The sequence below is a fragment of the Aulonocara stuartgranti genome (genome assembly GCF_965226115.1).
Source record: "Aulonocara stuartgranti genome assembly, chromosome: 8".
NCBI lineage: Eukaryota > Metazoa > Chordata > Actinopteri > Cichliformes > Cichlidae > Aulonocara > Aulonocara stuartgranti.
In genome coordinates this window covers 17765554-17792297 of record NC_138959.1, presented here as the reverse complement: position 1 = coordinate 17792297, position 26744 = coordinate 17765554, and the positions used below count along the sequence as shown (strand labels likewise).

Sequence of the window (26744 nt, the reverse complement as noted above, 5' to 3'; positions counted from 1 at the left end):
TGTGGCCGGCCCGGGAGTGCGCGTGAGTGCGTGGCGCGCGCGTAAATCAGAGAGATGCGGAGAATGCTGAGAGAATGTTTCTTTAAGACCCATTACCTTCCAATCCGACAGAAGGGGGGTCTGTGGTAAGGTGGCGTATCGTCTCTCTCCGCGTCCCCTTCCTCGCTGCTTAGCTACATGTGGGCAGGGAGAGACGGGGGAAAGGAAATAATAATAATAATAATAATAAAACATACACTAAGCTTTATTTCGGCTCTGGGTGAGGGCACGCACGCCGAGGCGGGATCCGCGGGGGATGGATCTAAGGAATATTTAACATCAAACATGGACACTACAGGCTCCCCCCTGATGACTGTGGTAAGGATGGAACTTCACACCGCCCCATCGCAACCCAATTTCAACTGAGAGGGATAACAGTGTTCGTCGAAAGACGCAGAAGAGGAGAGGGGAGAAAAAGGCATGCATGTACTAATATATCGGTGGATGCAGTGCGCGCGTGCAAGCGTGTGATAACAAGTAGGATGCCTTGCATTGTGTTGTCACGGATCGAAAGGGGGTGCTTTACATGTGTTTGTGTGTGAGTGTGCGTTTGTTTGCGTGTGTGCTGGTTGGGGGTGGGGGGCATGGTTGTATTTGCTAAAAGCACGGGCAGTTATTAGATAGACTATGCAACGCGGTATGTCGCTGTCGGGCATTGACAGGTGTGTTGGCAGCACACGCCAAGATTTATTTAGGGCGCGCTTGCTCGCTCCCGTTTGCATACAGTTAGGTGAGGCGATAGCTACTTGCGAGGGAGAGAGAGCGAGATGGGGTCCTCATAAGATGATAAGATGCCACTGTATATTGGCCTGCTATGTTTTGCTTGTAATTAATCATGGCTGCAACTAAGCTCTTTGCCGTTGGGAGCTTTTTAGTCAAACCACCCAGCTCCTCTCACTGCCTTATGGCTTTATAACTCCATAATGGTTGAGAAAAAAATTGGTCTGAAAATGTGCATTGAGTATTTATTTATTTATTTGGTAGGGGGACATAGTCCACAGTTTTAGTCGACCAGGATCTCTGTGGAGCAGGCATGGATTTATCTTCCTCCCAATCTGCTTTGATGGCCATTTTAACAGCCGAAGTGACAGATCTGAGAGCTACAATACACAACTGCCCTTTTTTTTACTATAAGAATGTAGATGTGCGCGTGTGCGTTCGTGCGCCCATCATCAGATGGTCTTTCCTGCATACATTCAGAAATGGAGGTGCAGGCTGGCTACAGCTTGGTCGACCTGTCAGTTTCCCCCTTTAGCCTGGTGTGCAGTGTGAATGCCACTGCAAATGAAAGCATGCTGGTTCGGATCCCGGTGTTTCCATTCCTCCACCCAAGCTGCCGACAATCATTTATCGATTCCAGTGATGCGTCTCTTGCCCAGGGGTACCGTTAAAGGGGGAAGAGTGGGGTATGCGTCCATTATTAGTGGCTATGCTCTGCTTTTAATGGAAATGCAAATAATTCACTGGGCATGCATGCATTCTTGGCCGTGAATGTGATTTAACATTTAAGAGGATGTAAAACCGGCTGCAGAGCCCCTCATTCTTCAGTTTCTCATTGTTGGCGGCTGTGGGAGCCTGCAAACCCCTCTCCCCGCCCCAGTGTCTGGTGGAAGAGAGCTGTTTTTGCAGCTCTATCGCCCCCTCTCTCTCTTCCTCCCTCCCTCCCACAAACACACACTCAGAGCACACAGTTTTTCTTTGCCCATTTTTTCTTTTTTCTTTTTGTGGAGACAGGGAATATTTAGTAACACGATACCACGCCTAATTAGGGGCCTTGTCCTAACTGGTCATCTAGTAATCACATACTGTAAAGCCAGTCTGTCCAAGCCAGAGAAGGGAACCCATCAGAATTCAGTGTGACTGTTTATCACTTGTGATGATGATGATGATGATGATGATGCTGGTGTGGGCAATCACATTCTCGCAAGTACATTCGTTTCAGTGTGGTAAGACTTCAGCTGAGACTTCAGTAGTGACACTGTGCCTGAGCTCACCCTTTACACCAATGAAGCGGATACATTTTAGGGAAATGTTGCCACCAGCTCATTGTTTTCTATCTGCTTTTCATATTTCTACAGCAATAAGGAGAAAAGAGAAAAGGTCTAAGTAATGCTACTATGCTGCTAAAGCTTGTGGCATGATAACTATCCTACAGCAGTCTCTCTTGTTTTGTCTCTTCTGCACATGCTCATAAAGACAGATCCTGAAGCCCAGTGACCTCACAGCTGACGCTTCAGTCAAAACTGCAGGCTGCACAGTTATGTTATGCCTGCACTGAATCAGGACTCCAGCTTTTATTGCCGTTTTACCACAACAGACTCATCATATGACACTGTAGGAATTCAGAGAAATGTTAATGTGACCTGTGCATTGACTAGTATGGCTGAAGTATTTACTTTAGCCCTTTCTGAACTAATGCAAAGGTGCTTGTTAGGATGGGTTATACCAGCCAGCGTGGATGAAAGTTTAATTCTGTCCTTAGCAGTGGCCTTTCTGTGCGCCTCAGTGTATGTTTTGGGTAGTTTGGAACACAGAGTAACTGCCAGAAGCTGTTGTTTATGTTACATTGCTGGTTTGAAGGAACCACTCGGGGAAAAGTCTGAGCAAACATTTGAGGGTCTTGGTGCAATTTCATGAACAGCATATTTTCACTAAGCTATGTAATGGACCTGATTCATACACCCAAGCCAGAGGCACCATCACCAAAGGGTTTTCAGTTCATATAGTACATTTTGACAAATATATTTGGTCCTTTTTAATGTAAAAAAGATGAATACTTTCTAATCCAAACAAAATGGTGCATTATTAAATTTCACAACAACAATGATATCAACAATTTTTTTTAAAAACACCTAATCCAAGGAAATAAGTATAAACATTAATGGCTTTATTAACAGACATACTTTATCTCTGATCCATACTGAGCCTCATCATCAGCTGTCTTAGTGCTAAGGATAGGCTGTAAATAACAGCCACCGTCGTGTCAACCACTGGATTGTAAAATCCTAACATGCAGTGATAAGCTGTCAGTCATAGGGGTCATGCCCTAAATAAGCCCTTAATAATTAAGACCTAATGCAATTTTCTTTCTCCTCATACTGTTCAGTCAGACAACTCATGTTTGAACTGACTGATTTTAGAACCCAGCTGATTTACCGGCTCCGCTGCTCCCAGTATATAACCTATTGCTGATGTATCTTTATCTTTATAACGACTCATAAATCAAAATTTAAAAAGTAAAGAGGAGAAACACTTTTCAGCCATATTATAGGTGTTGATGGCACATAGTTTGTCCACCTCAGACACATGTTTGGAACCACAGAAAAACCAGCTGACCCATGCAGGATCAAGCAGCGGGTGAACGAGTACAACAACGAGTTGTTGTAGCAGTAAAACAGACTCATAAATAACTAATAATGACACATAAAAATGCTAAGTTTATGCTTTTTGCGAATGAAAGAAAAAAAATACCGCCATACAAATTAGATTTTTAAGTAATCAGATATTGGTCTTAGTTTTAAAAATATATCATTCAGGGTCTAATTTATTTATTAAAGCAGGAGAGCCTAGTTTGGCATCTTGGCTATGAACTCATTCCTTTGCATAAATATGATGCACATAGAAATCGGAGTGATAAGTAAATCTCTCTCCCTGTAGTCTATAGGTGGATGCTGAGGTGGTGGAGGGGGTGAACCAGCAGTCACCCATGCAGGGCAGCAGTGTTACTGATGTGTCAGAGAGAGAGAGAGAGAGATGGCAAGTTTTGTAGCTAAAATAGATTAGATCCAAATTATGGTGTGTGATGGTGAAAGTGAGCAGCGTTAGTTACCACAAAAAGGGGAACTAGCTGGAAATTAAATGTATTTTTACAGCAAAGTTTAAGGATGTTAATTTATGCTGTAAAGTTTTGAATTTTAACATGTGGTTGTGAATGATTGGCGTCAGTATCATTTTGTAACCCCAGAGGCTATTAGATATTCAGTGACATTTTTTGTATCAGAGAATTACACACCTAAAGAAGTTTTCCCACTATGAAGCAGATTATCACCTTATTATTTCCTGTGTCTGTGTTGAAAGGCCTTACCTAAAATCTCACCCTTTCTTAATATGGAACGCACACTGCGGTCTTGATATGGTTTATTTTTGTGTATGTGGTCATCAGACTGCAGCTATTAATCTGTCAAAGAAGTTCAAAGCTGTTCCTGAATCAGATTTTTATTTTGAACTGTATTTTAAGGATATGCAGGCGATGCCAGGTCAGTCTTGCGTCTTAATTATCCACCAGCGGAGCAGGAAAGGAAGTAAGCTGTTTTTTAGTGGGACACACAGCAATATTGCCAAGTGCTCTAGCCAGCTCACCAGCATGAGAAGCTAATTCAGAGCTGTAACAGACCTTAAATTACCAACCAACAGCTACCCCATTTGTGGTTCCTGGATGCCCATATAACAACGATAAGCACTGATTTTACAGGAAAATCTGGACCATGTTGCCTCAGTCCCCACCGCCCCATTCAACCTCCAATATTCTGTAAATACATACAGTGCTGCCCCTTAATACACTCATTTACACTGCCTTTAAGATTGATGTGTATAAAGTGCTTTAAGTGCACAATATGGCATCTGAGCATATTTAAGACGCCCTTCTTAACATACTGTAATACCGCCAAAAGGCTTTTACTGTGAGGTTTTATATCATTTTAATCAGTTTTGGTTGTCAGTGTTGTTTCTAAGTTGTTGTTTCATGATATCACATCATAAATACCCAAATTCTTTAGGCTGAAACGTTTTGAATACAAATAGTTCCAGTAATTTCTAGTCCCATTTCCACAGGTGAATTAAATAAAGCATTTGACATGTAATCTCCCTTTACAAAATTGGGTTGTCAATCAAGAATAGGTTGTTTAAAGAGGTCAGTGAATTAACAAGTCAGCCACAAAATGACAGACCACATAAAACTACAGAGTGGGGTCGGTGAGTTTTGAGGTCCAAAGTGTGTAAAAGTCGTCAGCATGCGGCTGAATCAGTAACAGCAGAGTTTAAATCCATAAACATCAGCAAAAACAAGCTGCTTGCTTGGAGCTTCACAGTGTTGGTTTCCATGGCTAAATAGCTCCTGTAGGTGTAAGTGGACCAGTAATTTTGTTCACATACTGTTTAAAGCTGTTTGAGTACTTATCCGGTATTAGGATTATATGGAGATCCTCTGAATACTCCAAATTTAAGTAACATTGCACAATTATTAAAATGTACAATTACATAAACTAAAAATGTTTTAGGAGCTGAATTTTTTTAACACCAGTCTTTTTTCACCAGCTGATTCACACTGTGGATGAACACCAGCTGATTCATTTTTCCAGCAACTATATACCTTTTATTTTTGATTTTTTAAATTCAAATTTAGGGCTGTCCTAAATACATAGTGGGGGTATTTAATGCTAAACACCAAAGGTTTTTATAGATTGATAGATTTTTATCAATCCCCCATTTTAATTTATTATGCTGTCCCCTTTATCACCGAAGAGACCACTAACTGAGTTATTATCACTGGTGCTGAGCCCTGTGGCCTAAATATGGTTGAATTACAAAAAAGATTATTTTTGCTGAACTCTGAAATTCTTCATTGCACTTCCTGTTTTGTTTTTTTTTCAGTCTCACTGATAAAAAAGAATTATGTGTAGTTCACCACATGAGTCCAAACCACTCGAAAGTATAAAGTGCGAGCCCTTAAGTACTCCAGATAAGACAATAAAAAATATTTGTAGAAAGCAGACTCGAGACAAAATAATAATGCTGATTGCTTGGAACTGTATGATTTTGGCCCACTGTTTGCAGGATCAGACACAGGCCTCATTTGGTAATTTAAAAAAAGGGTAATTTAAGATATGCAGCTGATTAAAAGAAAACCAGTGCAGTGAGCTCACTTCTTCATACTTAACTGCCTTGTTTTAGAAAAGCCTTACATTCTCAGTCCATCCAGGTCATGAAAAAAGAAGGCAGTTGAACCAAAAGAAATTCAGCTGCTTTCTATTTTCAACTTCTCAAAAAAAGCTTTGAAATGTAAAAAAAAATTAAAACTTGTTTTGATTTTTCCTAAATTTCAAGATTACCTTAATGCTTTAACTTCACTAACATATTTGAATGTTTTGTTCATTTCTTTTTCTTGTGGCCAAGATCAGATTCCAGTATGAACTGGTCCAAAGCTCAACTGCATGCTTAGCAGAGCTAAATGACTCTTAGATTTCTCACTAAAAAGTTAAGCTCACCATAAAACAAGAATCACGTGAATGGAAGTGGCCCAAATCAGAATAAGAAATATTAGATACAGTTATGAGTTGTGCTCATATCACAAAAAGCAAACACTCTTGTTTGCTTTTGTAGCTAAAGTTTGAAAAGTAGACTGATGCCACTCTCTTATCTGTCCGTAACAATATAACGCTAGTGCATCATAATGCTAATGCAGCATTTTAGCATAAAAGCTAACACTGTTCCACCTGAAGGTAAAAACCCATGTATCCACAGTTCAACGTGATTCACTGTGGTAGATTTTGGAAACGTTGAATCAAGCCAGAGGCAACTATTTCAGTCTTTGGGGCAGATTTACTAAATGGGACAAAACAGTGTGCTAGCACAATCCCCAAATAGGGCTCATAGGTGTATCTAGTTTTTCAGTTGATGTGCAAAAAGGTGTGCATTTTCTAAACACAGGCACAGTCAGTAATTTTCAATGTCAAGCACAAAAAATAAGATGCTTTTGTTGGGGTGGAGTATTAGCACAAGTAACAGTAAACTGAGTTTTGCAGATGTTAGCAAATCAGATTTAAATATATCCCTCCCTATATTTTTGAGTCTTCAGAAAGGAACTCAGAGAAAAAAACATATGCAACTCTCTGAGTTTCCACCCTCCTTGGGTGTTTTTGTTTTTACACCATAACCTAGTTTATGACTTAGCTAGCTAATTTCTAGCTGGTACTTTACACTGTATTTCACAAATAGATATGAAAGTGACATCAGTCTTTTCATATTATAGTGCGTTATAACCCCGAACTTGTCGTGACAGATGACTGTCACGCATTGTATAATGGAGGTTTCTTCCTGTTCAAAGGGAGTTTTTCCTTACCACTGTCGCCAAGCACTTCCTCATAGGGCTTCTTCTGATTGCTCTGTATTACGTCTTCACCATACAATATAAAGCACCTTGAGGTGACTGTTGCTGTAATTAGAACTCTTGGTGTTTTCCAAAGTATTGAATTATTGTTTCAGTTACCTTTTAAAGTCAGAGTCTATGTTTTGTGGACTATAACTGAGTTGAACAGCATTAGTTTAAATTTTCACTCATTTCTCATGGTCCATGAATCAGTGTGAATTGTATTCAGATTCTGTTCATTTCATTGGAGCTGCCATTGCATTATTACATATTAGGTCAACCTGTTTGTCATTTTGTCAGAAATGCTAATTACAAATCAGCAGTTGGCTTCATTGTCACCGTTCCTCACATTTTCATTAGTCTTGTTGTCGCAAACTACCAGCTCATGCTTGTACAGTACTTTCACAGTTGTTATACTCACAGTGGAATTTATTGTGTGAGATCTAATACAATGTGTGCTTTGATTTTTCAGCTCTTACCAACGACGCTTTGAGGAGCCCTGCCTTGTGGACACAATTTAGGTGCATTGGTCCTCCTTTGTCCCTTCCTTTCCCATTACCCCTTCCCTTCTTCACCCTCAGCCAATCCTACAGCCACCCACAGAACGACTTTCCTGCAGTCCCTCTTATATAACAGGGGAACACATAAGCCTTCTAATCATTTGCCATGCAGGTTGGGACTGAGTGATGCAAGTCTAGTGAGCAAAGACATACAAAAGTAAGTGCAGGAGAAAACAGTTTTAAAAAGGCAATAAACACAGGAAGATGTAGGAGTAGACATAAACCAAAAGAATAATATTTTTGGAAAAAAAAAATGTAAAGATTTATATTTTGTACATCAAACTTTTGGCTGAAGCTTAACAAAACCCAAGGCACGACAACAGGCGTTTTGCACGTACAATCCCCCATTTAGTTCTCTTTTATTACTTGACACACACGACACGGTCTCATGATGATGTGCGAGGTGATGCCCACCATATCCGAAGATGGGCGAAGTGGCACCGGTGGAGGCCCCACCTCACCCGCCAGCGCGGGAATCGGAGGCCCAGGAGGAGCAATGGGTGGAGGAGGATTCAGTGGCAGGGAGCCCAGAGGTGGAGGAGATGAAGGAGGCAGCACAGGGAACTTGGAGTCTCTAATGGTCAACATGCTGACAGAAAGGGAAAGGCTGCTGGAGAACCTGAGGGAGACGCAGGAGAGCCTGGGTACAGCTCAGCTCCGCCTCCGTGAGCTTGGCCATGAAAAGGAGTCGCTTCAGAGGCAGCTATCAATTGCTCTGCCACAGGTAAATCTGTACACGTATATATTTACACTGTGCTTGTGTACGTGGGTTACAACGTTTGGGTGTGTTTTCCTGATGCAAGTGTTTTATGGAACATTTCTGCCTGTAAGGTAACTTTTGCTTATTCTCTGCGTTATCAGAACTGAGTTACATATGAGTCTGCATTTATGAGTGTGTCATCATGAAGCGAGCTCATGAGACAGTAAGCCTTTGCAGTGATGCCTCGTGGAGAGAGAGAGACACTCAGCTCCAGCTAGAACAGGACATTAGACACTTCCCCCACTGCATGCTTAGAGTCTTCACTAATTCTGTTTCTAGTAAATGCTGTAGGTTGACGCTCGTCTGGCTGTCAAGTCCAAGTTGCATCTGCAAATTTCCCCTTCGTTGTGTAACCAGGTTTTATTATGTTTGTTAATCATATCGTTAGTGGGTGATTAATGAGAGTGGAAGATAATATGTGCTTGGGCCTTATCTGAACTTCAATAAAAATGTAATTTATTGGAATTCTCTGAGCTTGCCTGATAAAATTGCTTATTGATATTAACTGGAATTTACAAGTTTTATCCTACCATTATTAAAAAAAACTCAATCTCTCCTTTCTCCTCATCTAAAGCTGAATGTATTGTAATTATAGTATGTAGAATTTAATGTACACGTGACCCCTCTAGCCACTAATATACAAGGTGTGTCAGGACAAATAATAATAATAATAATATTTTTTTAATTCAGTCAGATTCCTTTTTATGCCTTTTTGATAAAGTCCATTTCTGACTTGACTGTTGTAATGGCTTTCTTCCAAACATTTAGGGTTACTGATGTTAAGTTAATCCACTGAGTTACTCACGGTTCAGTTTGGTGTCCAAAAGTAGTCCAGAGTGAGTAGGAAGTCAAAGAGTGTGTGTGGATAACAAAAAGGTGCCGCAGCAACCCAAACTAAAGAAAGTGATTAATGTACAGTATGTATACAACACCATATACTGACCACGCAGTTTAACACAATACTTATTTATAGCAGGCAGTTTTACGTGTCTCCTTAGTATTAGGCTCTAACACTCGTCTAGAACATCATACAATCTACATATGCTCTCCAACTATTTTGATAGCTTATTATAGTTTGCTTATTTTGAACAAAAATACCACACATTTTCCCCTTAAATTTCCATAATAAACCTAGTTTAATATCATATACATCCTCCTACATGTCCACTATATGGATGTTGAAATGTGTTTCTTTGTTTTCTCAGCATATCAGTTTTTCCATAAATTAATTTACTGGTTATAATAATAAGCAGTTATGGCCTTGAACACCTCGGAAACAAGGTTAAGTATTAATGTAAGAGCCATATTGTTGGATGGAATTCGAATGTACATGTGTTCATGTGAGTGCAGCATGAATTATAAGACAATGTGTAATTTCTCCGCGACATAGGGCCACGTGCACTGTAGACCAGGAATTCAAATTTATTCAAACAAATGGAGGCCGTAGCCTGTAAAGATAGAGTGAGATGAAATAGAAATGAAACGACAAGGGGACAAGGAGAGCCAACTGCGAAGCTGACCCCTATCCAAACAAGAAACAATCCCATAAGGCCAAGAGCCAATAAACACGCTGTGTCACCATCTGTATAGATTTCTCTTTGGCTCTTTCTCTTTCCCCCCTTGTAAACACAAACCAGTTTCATATGCCTACCTTTAAGTGTTTGTGAATCCTAACCCTAAACATCTGCACACTGTCACTCTTAAAAGCAGCTTCTAAGGCCTTAGATGCGTTTTATGGAAATAAAAAAATCTTTTACCGTCGATCCTATGAGTTTTTCTCACTGTGCAGAAATCGTGTAGTACTACCTCTCCTTTTCGGGCTCACTTTCAGCACCATGAAGGAGTTGCGAGCGCATTCCCAGTGGTGCTGTAAATGACATATCAATGCTGTGTTTTGGGGGGTCTCTCCTGTGCATTCCAGAGCCGAGTCATTGTGTAACAGCGTGATGTAATCCATGCATGAATGCGAGTTCACAGAGGAGGATGAGCACGATGAGAGCGGTGGTGGAAAGTGTGTCATTGATTTACATGATTATTATGTAGGTTTACATCATGTTTGTCCTCCTACATTGCTGGTCTCAGGTGTTTCACAGAGTGTGTAACTGTAAGCCTTTGGTTCTGTATATTTTTAGCACTATGTGTGCATTTGCTGTGTGTGTGCATGCTCGTGTCTCGCCTAGATCAAAACTCACTGCAGCTGAACTGCCTGTGCCGAGACCACTTAATCTATTAAAGCCATACGTTTGTGTAGTTTGTTTTCTTGCCTCTGAACGCAGCTTGTGTGTTCCACAGGAGTTTGCTGTGTTGACTAAAGAGCTGAACGTTTGCCGGGAGCAGCTTCTAGAGAGGGAGGAGGAGATCGCTGAGCTGAAGGCAGAAAGAAACAACACACGTGTAAGATGTTTAGCAGCCATTTTGCTTATTAGCACTGTAACAGGCTCTGTGTTATCTTCCTCACCCATTGTGGTTGTGTGGGTGTCACACTGTTTCATTTGCTTCTGTTTGTTTTTCCTTCTCTTGATCTTCTTTTTTTTCCTAATCCACGCTCTCTTTTCTCTTCATGGCCCCTTTTCATTGTCCATATCTGCTTTCATTATGTCTTTTTTTGCTGTGCTGAACGTTTCTCGTCACTCTTAAAACCCTCACTGCTCTGTGCCGCCCCTGAGCCTACTCTCTTTTTTCATGATCCCGGCAGTTACCCTGTAATCTCTGCTCCTGTCTCTAATTCCTGCTCATTTTGTATGAGCTTTTTCCTTCAAATTGCCTTTCTTACCTCTCTCTCTCTCCATCCTTCTCCCAATTAACCCACTCAATCGTTCAGTTGTTGCTGGAACACCTGGAGTGTCTTGTGTCTCGCCATGAGCGCAGTTTGAGGATGACGGTGGTGAAGAGACAAGCCCAGTCCCCTGCAGGGGTCTCCAGTGAGGTGGAAGTCCTCAAGGCCCTCAAATCCCTGTTTGAGCACCACAAGGCCCTGGATGAAAAGGTGTGTTTGAAAGGCTGAGAGCAAGAGATTTCACTCGCTCAGACCAAAAATTGAGCCAAAAGATTATTAAACTCAAAGTCATAAGTCACTAGAAACATGCTTGAGGTAAAAAGGGAGGTGAAAGGACAGAATCGGCAGGTGGCAATAGAGCCCACTAGCAGCACGGAGATGTCAGAGGGAAAGATGGGAGACTTTCCAGATTAAATAGACCACCAAAGTGTGAGGGTGTGTTTGGTGTATAATGTGAGAACAGAGAGGCAGGATATACATATATATACAACTTGGCTGCTCAAAGTAGCATTCAGGCTGCAGGTTTAGCTCACATGTTTCCGTATAAAATCAAATATTATTGCTTTATGACAATGAAAATTTACTTTGACGTTGTTTGCTGTGATGATCATATAAAGGTCCACTTATAATGAACTGCTCTTCTCCCGAGTTAGCACTAGAGCATCATTTACTGTGATAGACGTGAATAAATCAAGTCCTGTCAGCCTTAGTGATTGTCTCATGAGGATTGCTCACACCCAGTGCTGAGTTGGGTTCAATTAAAATGCAGTGTGGTGTGCAGAAATTCCCAGTGTAGCTTCCGTGGTGAGCTTCATCTCTGATGCGTGTGTTTTGACCTCTCATGAACTCTTATTTGCTTATTTGGTAGTGATAAAAATGTAATCACAATCTTGATATTAATTCCCCGGTGTCAAGTTGACTTACTGCATGCCATTTCGTATTGCTTCACCCCGCAGGTTCGAGAAAGGCTCCGTGTGGCCCTTGAGAGGGTGTCCATGCTAGAAGATCAACTCGCAGCGTCTTCTCAAGAGGTAAAGTCTAACGTGCCAGGATTGTGATTTGACGTTAACGAGCGGCTCAGTGTGAAGGGAACATTTATTTGGATCGTCTGTTTATCTCTCTTTTCAGGTAATCTCTTTAAGAGACCAAATTAAAAGACGTCAGCAAGGGGTGGACGGCGGGAAAGATGTAAGGGAGGGTTTTATGCATGTTGGTTCCAGTTGTTTTTGTGTATGTGTTAGCGTCCAGACAGTCAGTAGAAAGTAGATATTGGGTAACATGGTGTGTCAGTGTGATTTTTAACTCACCTACAGTTTCATTTACGTTTTTCTGCAATAACAACCCCATTCTAACTCTTTTTTTTCTTCATCACTCTCATTTCCTGCTTTATTCTCACCATTCCAGCGACTGCCCAATGGTCCTTCCTCTGGACTGGAAGATGGGGAGCTTGACAGACAGAGAGAAGGGGAGATAGAGCGGCAGAGAGCTGAACTCTCCCAGCTGAGGGAGAGGCTGGCCCTCATGTGCCGGCAGGTTGGTGTTTGTGATCCTCTGTGTCGAACTTTGTGAGAATGGCTTTTAGAGTTTGCATTGGGTTTCATGTCTTAAACGGTACGCCCACAAATTCTCTGTAAAAATCCAAAATAAAATATAAAAGCTTCTAGCAAAGTCCTGATTAAATCATTTACTATTGTCCACACATCCACAACATGCCTGACCCATCCCAAACGGCCTGAAGGAAAGCAGGTGAAACTGTTTGAATTCCCAGCTACATTTCTGTCTCCCCTTTGTTTGTAAGTTTGGTTTATTATATAACCCACCCTGGCTATCGTAATAAATCAGTGCCAGCTCCTCACTAGCAATTCCAGCAACACAGCATATCCCAAGGAGGAGGATAACTAATCACAGTACTTCTCCTGGTCACCCTCTTCCCTCTTGTGGCCGGTTACACTACTGCAGTTGCTTTAAGACACCGTATTCATCCCATATAGTAGGCTATATGACGCCATTTGATTTTAATAGCTGTACGTAGCACAAAATCTTACATAAGAGATCAGAAATGTTTAGAGTAAAATGAGTAATGCTTTGCTCTAACCTTCAAAACATCTTAAAACCTTTTGCGTGTTCTGTGCGTCACCACGTTACACCCCCAGAGTCTCGTGTGGACCCAACTGGCATTTGTAATCAGTCACTGTCTTGTCTGTTTACACTTAGTGCCGTGGCGGTTAATACTGGCTCACGTAGGTTCAATCTGTGTCATCTCTGGTCCCTTTGTGTTGTCACGTTAGGTCGGGGAAATAGAGGAACAGCTTGCCGCCGCCAGGAGGGAGGTGACGAAGTCAGAGGAGGCCAATCAGAAGCTCCAAAGGGAAGTGAAAGAGGTTTGTTGGGCCAGTCTGTCTCTTCATGGCCAAGACCCTGAGATCTCACAGCACCCAGGGTTCCAAGAGTACAACGCAACAGGCATATGTATTAATATTTATTATTCCAAAGGGGGATGAGAGTAAAATTAACCGATATCAAAGAAATGCTGGGCTGAAATGAATGCCATAATAAATATTAATATACTCCTGCAGTCTAACAATAGAGTGCTCTGTGCACGTATTCAAAGAAGCGTAGTAGAAATCTCTTACCTGGCCAGTAGTTTTCTACGTGATAAGCACTCATGTGTTTTGTATATTGCAAGTTTTATATTTATATCATTTTGTTTCATGAAATATTACCAGGCCCTTTGCCAAAGAGAGGACATGGAGGAGAGGATTACAACACTAGAACGAAGGTATTCTTTTCTTTTCTTTTCTTTTCTTTTCTTTTTTTTTCTTTTCTTTTCTTTTCTTTTTTTAGTCTTCTATTTGTAGCTATCTTGTCTATTTGTCATCTATTTGTAGCTTGAAAGAAGCTCAAGACCAGAAGACCAGAATTTTATGCATAAACTATGATGCACATAGCAGAAGGACCATATGTTTCACCTGTTGGCAGGCAATGCGTTGCAAAAGCATCGTGACGCCTCTTTATAGCATCTAAGCTAGTTTTACATAATGACATTTGCATTCACTAATGATTCAGTGAATATTTGGACAGAAACAGTAATTAGTTTGGATGTATTACCCCTTAGATTTGATGTACCGGGTTATATTAACATTTGTTTAGAATTAATACTCCATTAAACTATCTAAGTTCCTGTTTCAGATTAGTGCTGTTTCAGCACCAGCTAACTTAAAACAGTCACAAACATTCATATATGTCACGGTATTTCGATTTAGGACCGCTGCAGCATTCCTCTTTGATGGCGGCTTTGTGTTGCAGGTACCTCAGCGCCCAGAGGGAGGCGACTTCTCTACATGATATCAAAGACAAGCTGGAAAATGAGCTGGCGAGCAAGGAGTCCCTGCACAGACAGGTAAAGTTTGGCTCAAACAAGCCAGTATCCAGCTGTGTTGGTAACAAAAGTCACGAACGTTTCTGTGTCTGATGAATGTTTTCTTGACTGTCTAGAGTGAAGAAAAGAACAGGCAGCTACAGGAGCGTCTGGATGAGGCGAAACAGAAGCTCCAGCAGACCCTGCAGAGGGCAGAGACATTACCTGAGATTGAGGCCCAGCTTGCACAAAGAGTGGCTGCTCTCAACAAGGTGGGCAATCAATATCAACCACTAACTCTTTTGAATAGAATATTCCAGCTTTTATTCGAATCTCATTTCAAATATTTTAACCAGCATCTGCAAATATCTTTCTGTTCTTACACAAAAGGCTGAAGAACGTCACGGAAACTTTGAGGAGCGACTACGGCAAATGGAAGCTCAACTTGAGGAGAAGAACCAAGAGCTGCAGAGGGTGACATTAATCATATTTTCCTGCTGAGACACAGTCTGATGTGAATTCTCAATTCTGAATAAAGTTTAAATTTTATCTCTGCTTTTATTCCTCCTCTCCTTCGTGTCTTCATTCCAGGCCAGGCAGAGGGAGAAGATGAATGACGAACACAACAAACGCCTCTCAGACACTGTGGACAAGCTTCTGTCAGAGTCCAATGAGAGACTTCAGCTGCATCTCAAAGAAAGAATGGCAGCACTAGAAGAGAAGGTAGAAAAAGAAGAGTATTGTGTATAAACCACTGTACCACATGAAAATGCATATGTATACTTTTTGTTTTCTTTGCTTCTAGAATGCTCTTTCTGAGGAACTGGTCAATATGAAGAAAATCCAAGATGATCTTCTTGCTAATAAGGTATTCACTTTTGTATTTTTTGTAGTTACAGATTAGAGGTGAGACACCCCATGATATGATGTTATCACAATACTTCACTCACGATACGATATTATTGCGCTTTTTTACAGTTTGCAATAACTAATACTTCGATGAGTAACCTTTTTTTTAATAGTTAAATAACTTATCTCAATTAAGTTATTATGCTGCCAAAAGAGGCTGTGAGCCAACACCAACACCGTCACTAAAATCTGCCATAGAAGAATGAATGAGGTCAACTTGGTAATTACATGTAGTCTGTTACTGATAGTGCAGATAAATCATCAAAGCTAAGTGTTGGGTGATTTTTCATTTGAGACTATTTAATCGAAGCCCTTTTTAATTGTTTCCAGAGTGTTCGGACTTGTTTAATAAAATATTAATATTTGTTGTATTGATACAATATCCCCACGCAAAATTTCATGATATGATGCTGTATTGGTTTTTTCCCCTACACCTATTACAGATGTTTAAACCTTTGGCGTCATGCTAAAAGTGTTTTCTCCTCTTTGTTTTAGGAGCAGCTGATTGCTGAGCTGGAGCGAGTCCAACTGGAGCTGGATCAGCTGAGAGGAAGGCCAGGCTCGTCCTATTCCAGGTTAGCTGACATGAACCCTCACGGCAAAGTATTTATGCACCGTGCCCTACATTTATGAATACTCAAAGTCTCCCAAAGAACACAGCGCTTATGCTGAGTACACCATTTGTTTACACTCCTCTGCTTTGTAAAGTTGTTCACATTGTACCTGGAGGCTGTTGGGCTGTCTGATAAATACACAAACAAATGCTTTATTCATAATTTTATAGCTTTTAGTTTTAAATTCCTTGTTTATTTATGGGGGAATCTTTGTGTGTGACAGTGCTGTGTGTTTGCACACTCACCCACGAAATGTTTTCAAGTGCTGCTGCTTAACATTTGAATTCTGGATCTCATCATAGGGCGGGCAGCGTGAGCTCACTTCCCTCCACCCTTTTTCGAAGATCTCTTCCAGGGAGTGCCTCGGAGCTGCGGTACCCTCAGGGTGGAGGCTCACTCCCAGCTGGCTATGGCAGCTCCTCTAGTGGGGTCGTGGTCAGGCGTCACCGTGGCCGTTGGGGGACTCCTAGAGATGATAGTAACAAGGTGTCGATCTCAGGCTGAGATAATGATGATGTGCATATATGCAACGTTATATACAGCCATCATAGGCTTAACTTTGTGCTCTGAATGATTTCTTTAAAATTTTCTTTTTTCCAGGGTGGTATGATTGTACAAAGAAACAAGAACTGGGTGCAAAAGTTTGAATTTATTTGGGATTTTCTCTGATCCATGCAGGGTTAAAAGTGTAGAAATACCCTCACTAATGTTTCATATTCCAGAAGCCTAGTGGGTCAATACTAAACATTTGCAAAGTTGCAAGATCATCAGTTAAAACAACTGTATGTAAAATTAAGTTATTTGGATTTGTCACCACTTCGTCAAGATCTAAAAGAAGACCCAAACTGTTACCTTCAGTTGAAAGGAAATTGGTTAGGATGCTCAGGAACGATGCAGGAATCACCAAGGCCTGCTATGAGCTGAGAACTGCCTTAAAACCAACATCACTTCCATACTAAAGTGTGTTTTTCATCACTATGGGCTAGGAGGATACAGACTAAAATCGGCATCTTCAATTTCAATTTCAATTTGCAGCTGCCCACATGGACAAGCCAAATGTGTTCTGTAGAAAGATTTTATGGCCAGACAGGATAAACATTCAGCTATTTGGCACAATGACAAGAGCTATGGTTGGGGGCTTTTGAGCGTAACAACACTATACACAAAGTGGATGGAATAATGAAGAAGGGGGAATTTAAATGAATTTTACCAACTCTGCCAAGAAGAGCAGTCACATATTCAGTCAGAAATATGCCAAAAGCTTATCGATGGGAACCAAAAGTGTCTGGTCAAGGTGCAATTTGCTAAGAGACATTTAAGCAAATATCAGTAGGGAATGTGTATAGTTTTGTGTAGAAAAAAATCCCAACTCAGTTCAAAGTTGTGCACCCAAATCTTGGCTTTTAAAGACTTTAAAGATGCATGCCGCACAATCATTCCACACCGGGACGTGAACAATTCAAATAAATCATTCAAAGCACCAGATTACCAAGATATATAAGCCTTTGTAAACATTTGACCACAACTGCATATACTGTGATATGGTGCTATTTTCTGAATGACACCATTGTCTCTATCCGTTCTATTGTTTTTCTCATTTTCCAGTATGGAGAGTGGGACAGCAGCACTATGCTGGGTCCTGGGTTTGAGGGCGGCGTGGAGGGAGGCTGCTCTGATGATGAAGAGGATCGGGAGACTATGTTCGGGTCGGAGCTGCTCTCTCCCAGTGGGCAGACGGATGTACAGACTTTGGCCATCATGCTACAGGAGCAACTGGAGGCCATTAACAAAGAGATTAAGTAGGTTTTGTGTGCAACAGTGTGTAGATGAGAGTGTTGTGAGATCCTAGGATTGTTTAGCCTACTGTTAAAATTCTTCTCTCTTCTCCTTTAAGGCTGATTCAGGAAGAAAAAGAAAGCACGGAGCTGAGGGCAGAAGAGATTGAGAGTCGGGTCAGCAGCGTAGCCCTCGATGCCTCAACTCTTCCACCCTCTTCACTGGGTGGACGTGACAGTGTCGGGAGGGGCTACATGACTCCCTCCATCACCTCGTCCACATTGGCGTCACCCTCACCACCCAGTTCTGGACATTCCACCCCCCGCCTGCCCCATTCACCTGCCAGGGAGAGCGATAAGCAGGTGCTGTCTCACTGCTGTTTTATACCAACAAATGAGTGAAGTTACACTGAATTTCCCCATATAAACCTTTTGAACTTTGTCCACCTTACAGAACAACAAAGACGGTGAAGAATGCAGAGCACTCGCCCTGATTGACTCCACCCCTCCGCCTGTTCCTCGAGCCCTACGGTTGGACCGAATGACACACACTCACCCAGGGGCAGGCCTTGATGATCACCGTGAATTTCGCAGGTACTCAGAATAATATTAACATGCAGTATATTTGGCTCTGAATTTAGCCCTGAAGTGGACTCAGTTTTCCGTCCCTCTGTTTGTCCAGTCTTTCTGCTGACGGTGCCACCACAGCTAGCCAGGATTCCCTTCACAAAGCCAGCAAAAAGAAAAGCATCAAATCCTCTATTGGTCGTCTCTTTGGCAAAAAGGAAAAAGGACGGATTGGTGCACCTGGACGTGAATCTGCCTCACTGGGTGTGTGAACAGCCTGGACACTAGTCATTCAAAATGCCGTCTCTCATGTCCAAGTCATACATTTATCTGTTTGCAGTGAGAGAATCATCAACAGTGAAACCAATACAGGAAGTAATTATTATTTTTAACCTATGATCTTTACAGCCTCCACACCCTCTGATGACCTGGGTTCAGCTGATCCATTAGGTCTGGCTAAACTTGGAACTGGAACAGTGGAAAAAGATCGCCGCAGCAAAAAGAAGTGAGATCAGTCATCTTTCCACACGCTTCTCATGTTGTAGCGACATCTTTGATCCTAATGCGATATAGCAATACATTTCGTAGTTTAGTATTAATTTAAACAGAAAAATGTACGCCTATGCGGTGCCGCAAGGCTGAAACGTTTTTAACTTCTCGTGTTGATTTTCTATTTATAAAAGAAGACAGTGGTAAGGTGAGATATGAAGAAATTAATCTTCTGTTTTCCACTCTCCTTGCCAGGCACGACTTATTAGAGGAGGCATGTCGTCAGGGTCTGCCTTTCGCCTCATGGGATGGCCCGACTGTTGTTACGTGGCTTGAGGTACGTTTCTGAGCCTCAGGACATAAAACCATCAGACTGATTTGGACCAGTTTATGTAAAGTTTAGTATGTTGTCATTACCGACATATTACATTACCGGAATATATATTGTATACATGATGGTAGATGATAATATTATTTAAAGCCAAAGCTTTAAATAATGAGGTCAGTGAATGCACAGGTAGAAGTCTCTTTGGAGAAGTCTTTTTTTCCACTCTTGGTAAAGCAGCCCTACTCTACTGCTATTAAAACCTTCTGTCTGTGAAGGGCAACCAATCAGAAGGAAGCCAGCTTAAACGGAAGGTAGCTGGGGAGAAAAGCTAAAAATGCTCGTTTCAGAAATAGGATGTATTTTTTTTGGTATTTCACTCACAAGGTTTTTGTCACCAAGTCATACTTTATTTGAAGAATGTTACTGTTACTGTTCGTTGTGCACCACTTCTGCTTTCTGTTGTCCCAGCTGTGGGTCGGGATGCCAGCGTGGTATGTGGCAGCATGTCGTGCCAACGTGAAGAGCGGCGCCATCATGGCAAACCTGTCGGACACAGAGATCCAGAGGGAGATTGGCATCAGCAACCCTCTACACAGACTCAAACTTCGCCTAGCCATTCAGGAAATGGTCTCCCTCACCAGTCCATCTGCACCCGCAAGCACTCGCTCTGTAAGCCTGCGTACAAATCCCAGTTAAAAAACACGGCACGGGGGGTAGACACAAACTAATAATTTGTGCGCTGCCGTTACAGTCAACAAGTAACATTTGGATGACGCACGCTGAGATGGAGTCTCTCACTGCTGCCACCAAACCAGTAAGATTATATTTCATGTGAAATACAGAGAAGCTGTTTTTATATTGCATTGATTTATTTGACACATTTGTTATGTCGTGAGCAAACTGTCCCGTTAATAAGGTTTCTTCTTTTTTTTTGTCTCTTAATTAGGCATGTTTGGCTACACCTTTCCCTTGCTGTTCCCTAAAAATCAGTTTTGATGTAGTGTTTTCCATCTAATTCTCACTCACTAACAAAGCTTTTCCTCCTTTTGCCTTCCCTCTCCTCCTCTGTCCCGACACTGATTCATTACAAACACAAACTCTCACTGGTGACCTTTCCCTCTCTTTGCAAATATCTGCTCCTTTCCTCTGTACGCTCGGCCTGAACCGTAAGGAGCAGAAGGAGTTCAGCTGGGATCAGGTGAGCTGCTGAGAATCCACAGGCCATCACATGATTTGCAATTTATTTTTAAATAAAGGCTTACCAGGAAACCAGGAGACACAGCCTTAAAGGGAAGAAGAGCTAAAACGAAGTCTTTAAATATGCATCTGTGTGTCTAACGAGACATGCTTATATAAATCCAGGTTTGAAGGTTGTAGACTGGCACTTATTTTGCCTTTTTTTCATCTCTCTCTTTAAATAATCAGAAAGTGAAGGAAAACAAAAAGCAGCAGAAATACTTTACTTTCATAGGTCTAGAGTTAACACATAACTAATTATTTGAGACATGAGTTACACTTTAGCGGCGCATTTTTAGAAAGTGAGACCAAATTGTTTTTGCCATTTTAGGCTACAAGTATACTGTTTCCTGTTCCCAGTAATACAGAATTTGTGTCAGAGAGATGTTTAGCATGACCGCTGAGTGGCCAGCAGTGTGTATACACGAGTGTGGTGTATATAGAGCCCACGGGAAGGAGAAACAAATGGAGAAAACCCTGCATGGCGGGGGATTTTGTTTTTATTACACTTTCAGGTTTCCCTTTTACTACTATTTTCTCTGCACTTTATCTGCCCTGTTCCAAGGAATTAAGAAGTCACTAAATATTGTTAATACAAACACATTGTAATTTTTCCTGTTTCATTATTTAGCTCAAGTGAAACACACAAATTTGTTTTATATTCAGAATGTTACCTTTAGGATTTTTTTTTTCATGTTTATTATGCATCTTGTTTACTCTCATGTCTATAAACCTTGTTCTCCAGATCCTGGCCTATGGAGACATGAACCATGAGTGGGTGGGAAATGAATGGCTGCCCAGCCTGGGTCTACCCCAGTACCGCTCTTACTTCATGGAATCGCTGGTTGATGCTCGCATGCTCGATCACCTCACCAAGAAAGAATTGAGGGGCCAGCTGAAGATGGTGGACAGTTTCCATAGGTGAAAGAAAGGACACCCACGTTATTGGATTAATTTTATGTTCTGCATATTTCCACCCACTGCATGTCTTAGGTCTCTGTCCTTACTACTTATAGGGTGAGCCTTCACTATGGCATCATGTGCTTGAAGCGCTTGAACTATGATAGAAAGGAGCTGGAGAGGAGGAGGGATGAGAGCCAACATCAGAACCAAGGTGAGGCCTTTGGATAATGCCCCAAACTTGATTTCAAAGCATTAGTTTACTCACACTGGTGTGTTTTTGTCTTTGTCTTTGAATTTGTGTTTCTCCAGATGTGATGGTGTGGTCCAATGAGCGAGTGATGTGCTGGGTGCAGTCTATCGGTCTAAAAGAATTTGCTGACAACCTGTTAGAAAGTGGGGTCCATGGGGCCCTGCTGGCACTGGATGACACCTTTGACTACACTGACCTGGCCCTCCTTCTTCAGATACCAAATCAGAACACACAGGTAGACTACCTCACGTGCTCTACAACAGCCGGCGATGTCAGATGCTCTTCTGTTATCTTAATCTACAGGTGTAAAATTACCCGAAACATCTTTTCGTCTGTCTCTTTCAGGCAAGACAGCTCCTAGAGAAAGAGTACAATAATCTCATCTCCATGGGAACAGAGAGGAGGCCCGATGAGGTACAACAACAGGAAATATTTTCAGGAAATATTTTTTTTGCCCTTTGTTTAATGTGCTATGAAAGATAAATTTCTTTCAGGGTTAAAAAGAAAGACTAAAACATGGCTTTTCCTTGTAAAGGAAGGCTTTACTGCTAGTGAACTGCTGGCAAGCCACAGTGGTTCAGCTGTGTTTACACGGGTGCTAATTGCTTAGTTACAGCTTGTAGGGCTAAAAACTGTGCAACTGTGGAATATTGTCACAACAAATACTGCTTTGTCAAATACTGTTTTGTTAAACCCCACTAATGCATAATGAATAAGGGCCAGTGAATGCTGTTGTTTTGAATCACTAGCATTATTTCCTTGTCTCCACAGGACGGCACAAAAACATTCACACGGTCACCGTCATGGAGGAAGATGTTTAGGGAGAAAGACCTCCGTGGCGTTACCTCCGATTCCTCAGAAACATTACCTGCCAACTTCCGTGCCTCTGCCATCTCGACCCCGTCTGTCACACTGAGAAAAGTCCAGAGTGAAGGTGAGGACTTGAGCATGATAACAACAATACTGTCAGGATCAGGGATTACACAGCAGTTTTTTCCTGTTTAAAAAACCCCAAAGGAACAGTTCACCCCAAAATCAAGTTTCTATCTTTTATTTCTCTGGCTTTTGCTGCTATTTATCATTCTGAAGTATTTGGGTGTGAGTTGCTGGGATGTGGAGATATTAACTGCAGAACTATGATGGAACTGGTTGCTCCAAGCACCAAAAAAAACCCCAAAAAAACCTGACTCTACAAACCTTGCTGTGAGCATGTTATTTATGTGCATGCTTCCTTTGTTTGGCAAATAGAGACAGTAAAAAGAAAATAGTTCCTGCATAAATTTGCTAACAACAAGGTTTTTTGTGATTTATACAAAGAGATATTTTGGTGCTCCACATGTACCATCTGGATAGATTATATTTATATTTAAATACAGTGCTGTGCAAAACCCTTGAGTCAACCCTCATTTCTTTATAATTTCATTTCAAAGAGCCAGACTTGGGTTTTTTTTTTTTCTAAAATGGACTTTTGAAGCTTTTCTTTGGACATTGGCTGCTTTGTCACTCATTTTCAGGTGAACTCTTGTACCTGACCCTTTTCAGAGAAGTGATTTTTGTTTGTTTAAGTCAGTTAACATTGGTCTATGAGTCATTCAAGAATAAAAAAAGATGCACCTAATGGATGAAGTCTATACATACCAAACATAACTGAAACATGTGCAAACATATATGGAAATAAAACATAAAAGGCAAAGTCTCTGGGCCAATCCATGCCCGATATGTTCCTTTGTGTGTTTTTCCACCCAGATATGCTTTTACCAATCAAATGGTATCGCATGGTGGATCTGATGATCCTTTTCTTATTTTGAAAAGAGCTCCAACACCATTGGCTGAAATGCCTCCACCATGTTTTAGATGAAATTAACAGAAATATCCAGTATTTCTTTAGAAAACGGTTTCCTGTTCTTTTTCTTCATAACCAATGAAACTAAAGATGTCTGTAGACATTGATATGGTTTGGACCAAAATTTTCAAGTTTGGATTCAGCACTCCAAAAGTGTCACATATCTCATCCTTACTCCCTGTTTCACTTTCTTAAGAATGGCTTCTTCACGGCTCTTAAGGAAGAGAAACAGCAGCTGCACCTATTTCCCATTTTCTTTGCAAAATATAAAGCAATGAATGGTGATGCAAGACTTTTATATTAAAAACGCATTATGCAGAAATATAAACAAAGTCTTGCAAATGCTCCTACTTCCTACAGTGATAATAACAATTTAGCAGTTTCATTGGTTATGAAGAAAAAGAACAAGAAACAGTTTTTTAAAGAAATACTGGATATCTCTTTTAATTTCATGCAGAGCAGTAGATGAGAAGTTTAACATGATTTGCTTTACAGTAAATATGAAACTATAGCCAGTAGTTGGTTTTTCCTGAGGAACAGTAAGCTTTATTAGCTTAACAGAGCAAAATCGGTGTTTCCCTAGGATGCTGTGTTTCTTAATAGTTTATATTTGGAATACAGAATTTAAAGCTTAGCAGTGCCGTTTTTTTTAATAACATCAGTAATGTTTTGCTTTACTGACTTGTATCTGTTTGTCTTGTATATTTAACAAGGACTAATCACCTTTTTTTCCCCCTGTCAGCAAACTCTGGTCCAAGAGCAGAGTCGGGGTCTGTGAGAACATATTCCTGCTAAAAAAAAAAAGAAATAAAGAAATAAATAAGCACACCAGGTGAGAAAAGCACTCTGATTGATCATAGCTAAAAATAGCTTGAGCGGACACCACATCAGTCACGTCTATACGGTGCCATTATGACTCTTTAAATGTCTTTTCTTATATTTTCATAGAACCCCGCCCCCAAATCAACCCAAGGAAAAACACATTTTAGAGGAAAAAAAACCTGAGGAACAAAAGACAAAAAAACGAAACAAAAAGGACACTAGAAGATGACCAACAACCTTCGAGCCACATGTCTCGAAAAATCAAAGATACAGAGTGAATGATTTAAAGATGTTAAAAATGGAGTGAATGTCTGTTTTACCATCAGTCTCTCTCTCTCTCTCTCTCTCTCTCTCTCTCTCTCTCTCTCTCTCTTTCGATCCATAGTTGTGGCATGATGCTGTTTGATTCTGTAGAAAGTGGCCTGTAGAAAGTGACCAATGCCTATCGTGAATTCATCTTCTGTTTTTCCTTTTTTTGGTTTTTTGAGTGTAAGACGGCAATATTGACACAATGAATTTATAGTTTTTAAACTGGAAAATGCATTCCTGTTCCTATCAAGAGAACAATAGTCCAACACGCATCCTTTAAGTTGGTCTGACTGCGATTTAGATTGATTATAGAACATACTCAACAACGCCAAGTAACATCACAATACAGTATGGTGTGGCTAGGGGGGAGGTTTAAGGCCAGAATGTAGGAGTACACAAGGAGGACGATATGTATGTTCTTAAGCCATAACGGAGGTGAGATGCACAAATGTGAATAGGACAGACAATGAGACAATTAGCAAAGTGCTTTATGACAAAATCCTGTTTAAACTGGGGGAAAATGACTTGAGTTACGGAGCATTTGTGTTAATATGCATGCCAAATTCAACCATTTTAGAGTGAACGTCATGATATCGATCATCAAATGATGTGAAAGCAGGACTTTGTAAAATGTGTGTATTTTATTTTTATCATTTTTTATGATAACTGCTATTGTTTGTATGTATGTATGTATGTATGTACAGTATGTATGTGTGCGTATTAAACTGTACGTTCATTTCATACTTAGTTTTAAGACTGACTGTAATTTCATTTTAGGTTGACAAAGGAAATATGTTTTAAATTATGGACATTTAAGATATGCTACTTGTATGTGTACATTTTGGACAACAAATTGTGTTATGATTTCAATTCATATTATTGGAGAGTAGTGATGATAATTGATTATAATATGATAACAATAATGATAATGATTGTAAAAGCTGTAATTAAAAACAAACAAACATACCTGTATGAATGTTATTGAAGGAGTTATTTCAGAGTTTCGCCTTCACACAGCCTGCCCACAGAAGATCACATGCGGGTGAGTCAATAGTTATGAAGCTCTTAGTAAGAAATATGTTTATCAGACTAAAATATATATATTTACATTTATATTTACCACACATTTTCAATTTCTGGCACTTTAAATTAGATAAAACGATGACTGGAAAATTCTAGAAAAGTTACAAAACTTTCTTAATGTGAGTTCATCAGTGGGGAGATTTCATAGTGATATCAGTCACTTAAACGTTTTAATGGTAAATTATGTTTTCCAGTAAAAATGTTAAAGTTAATATGCATCTCACAAAATTGTTTCATTTTTTCCCATTTTCACTGTTTCATTAAGGAACATTTTTATACCGAAATAAATGAGAGAAATTGACTTTTTATGGCTATCCATAACATTTTCTGATATATGGCAAAACAACATCCAAAATTTCCTTTGTAAAGACTTTTGCTTCTAATATGTACATGAAAGGAAATAGAAATCTTGAATCTGACTTTATATTAAATAATATTTAGTAATAAATGACAATGTCTGTTCTGTTTAAGCAAATTAGTGTACTGTATGCACTGTAGATGGATAAAATTGAGTTTGTAAAGCAAAAAAATAGATGCTTTATGTAAGTAATCAAATTGGGAAGTTGCATGGTAGCACTTTTTTTTTTAACATTTATGTTCCTGTCGTGCTTGCCTGCAATTTGGTCCATAACAGAGTGATCTATAATAAGACATGTTGGTGATATGTAAACAGCCTGGTTTTTAATATTATATTAGAGCAAAGAGATTACTGTAGTGACACTATAATTGCAGCCTATGTTACAGGGTAAATTTAGCACCACATGACTGGAAATGAGCCAAAGCAGATGGCGGATTATAGTGGAAGTTATAAATAGTGCAGGGCCGTTTATCGCAAACAGTTGGACAAATACAGATTGTTTTTTTTAAGGTGAGAACACAGAGGCAGAACATATTTTTCCAATCGTTTCACTTCCATAACTCATTATTTTAGGTTATGGGAATAAAACCATCCAACATACGCAGTCTAAATGAGTCTATT

General features: G+C 40.4%; 1 protein-coding gene across 1 annotated transcript; it reads left to right on the top strand.

The window, feature by feature from the left end:
• Window positions 1–41: 41 nt before the first annotated feature.
• Window positions 42–25643, top strand: LOC309712655 (liprin-alpha-3-like). Its single transcript, XM_082543625.1, has 32 exons — window positions 42–357; window positions 7656–8467; window positions 10796–10897; window positions 11325–11489; window positions 12236–12310; window positions 12408–12467; window positions 12684–12812; window positions 13568–13660; window positions 14006–14058; window positions 14586–14679; window positions 14775–14909; window positions 15028–15111; window positions 15229–15360; window positions 15443–15505; window positions 16042–16121; window positions 16463–16646; window positions 17766–17959; window positions 18055–18298; window positions 18390–18529; window positions 18618–18766; window positions 18911–19007; window positions 19247–19328; window positions 19788–19988; window positions 20071–20133; window positions 20491–20517; window positions 21301–21476; window positions 21572–21669; window positions 21768–21943; window positions 22054–22122; window positions 22480–22642; window positions 24294–24383; window positions 24500–25643. Exons 2-31 carry the CDS (start codon window positions 8132–8134, stop codon window positions 24344–24346), a joined length of 3717 nt encoding a protein of 1238 aa, XP_082399751.1. The 5' UTR covers window positions 42–357; window positions 7656–8131; the 3' UTR covers window positions 24347–24383; window positions 24500–25643.
• Window positions 25644–26744: the final 1101 nt, after the last annotated feature.

Coding starts and splice junctions, on each gene's coding strand:
- LOC309712655 (XM_082543625.1), top strand. CDS start 8,132: ATGATGATGTGCGAGGTGATGCCCACCATATCCGAAGATGGGCGAAGT. Junction 19,989..20,070: donor CACCCGCAAGCACTCGCTCT/GTAAGCCTGCGT, acceptor CTGCCGTTACAG/TCAACAAGTAACATTTGGAT. Junction 21,944..22,053: donor TACCAAATCAGAACACACAG/GTAGACTACCTC, acceptor TGTCTCTTTCAG/GCAAGACAGCTCCTAGAGAA.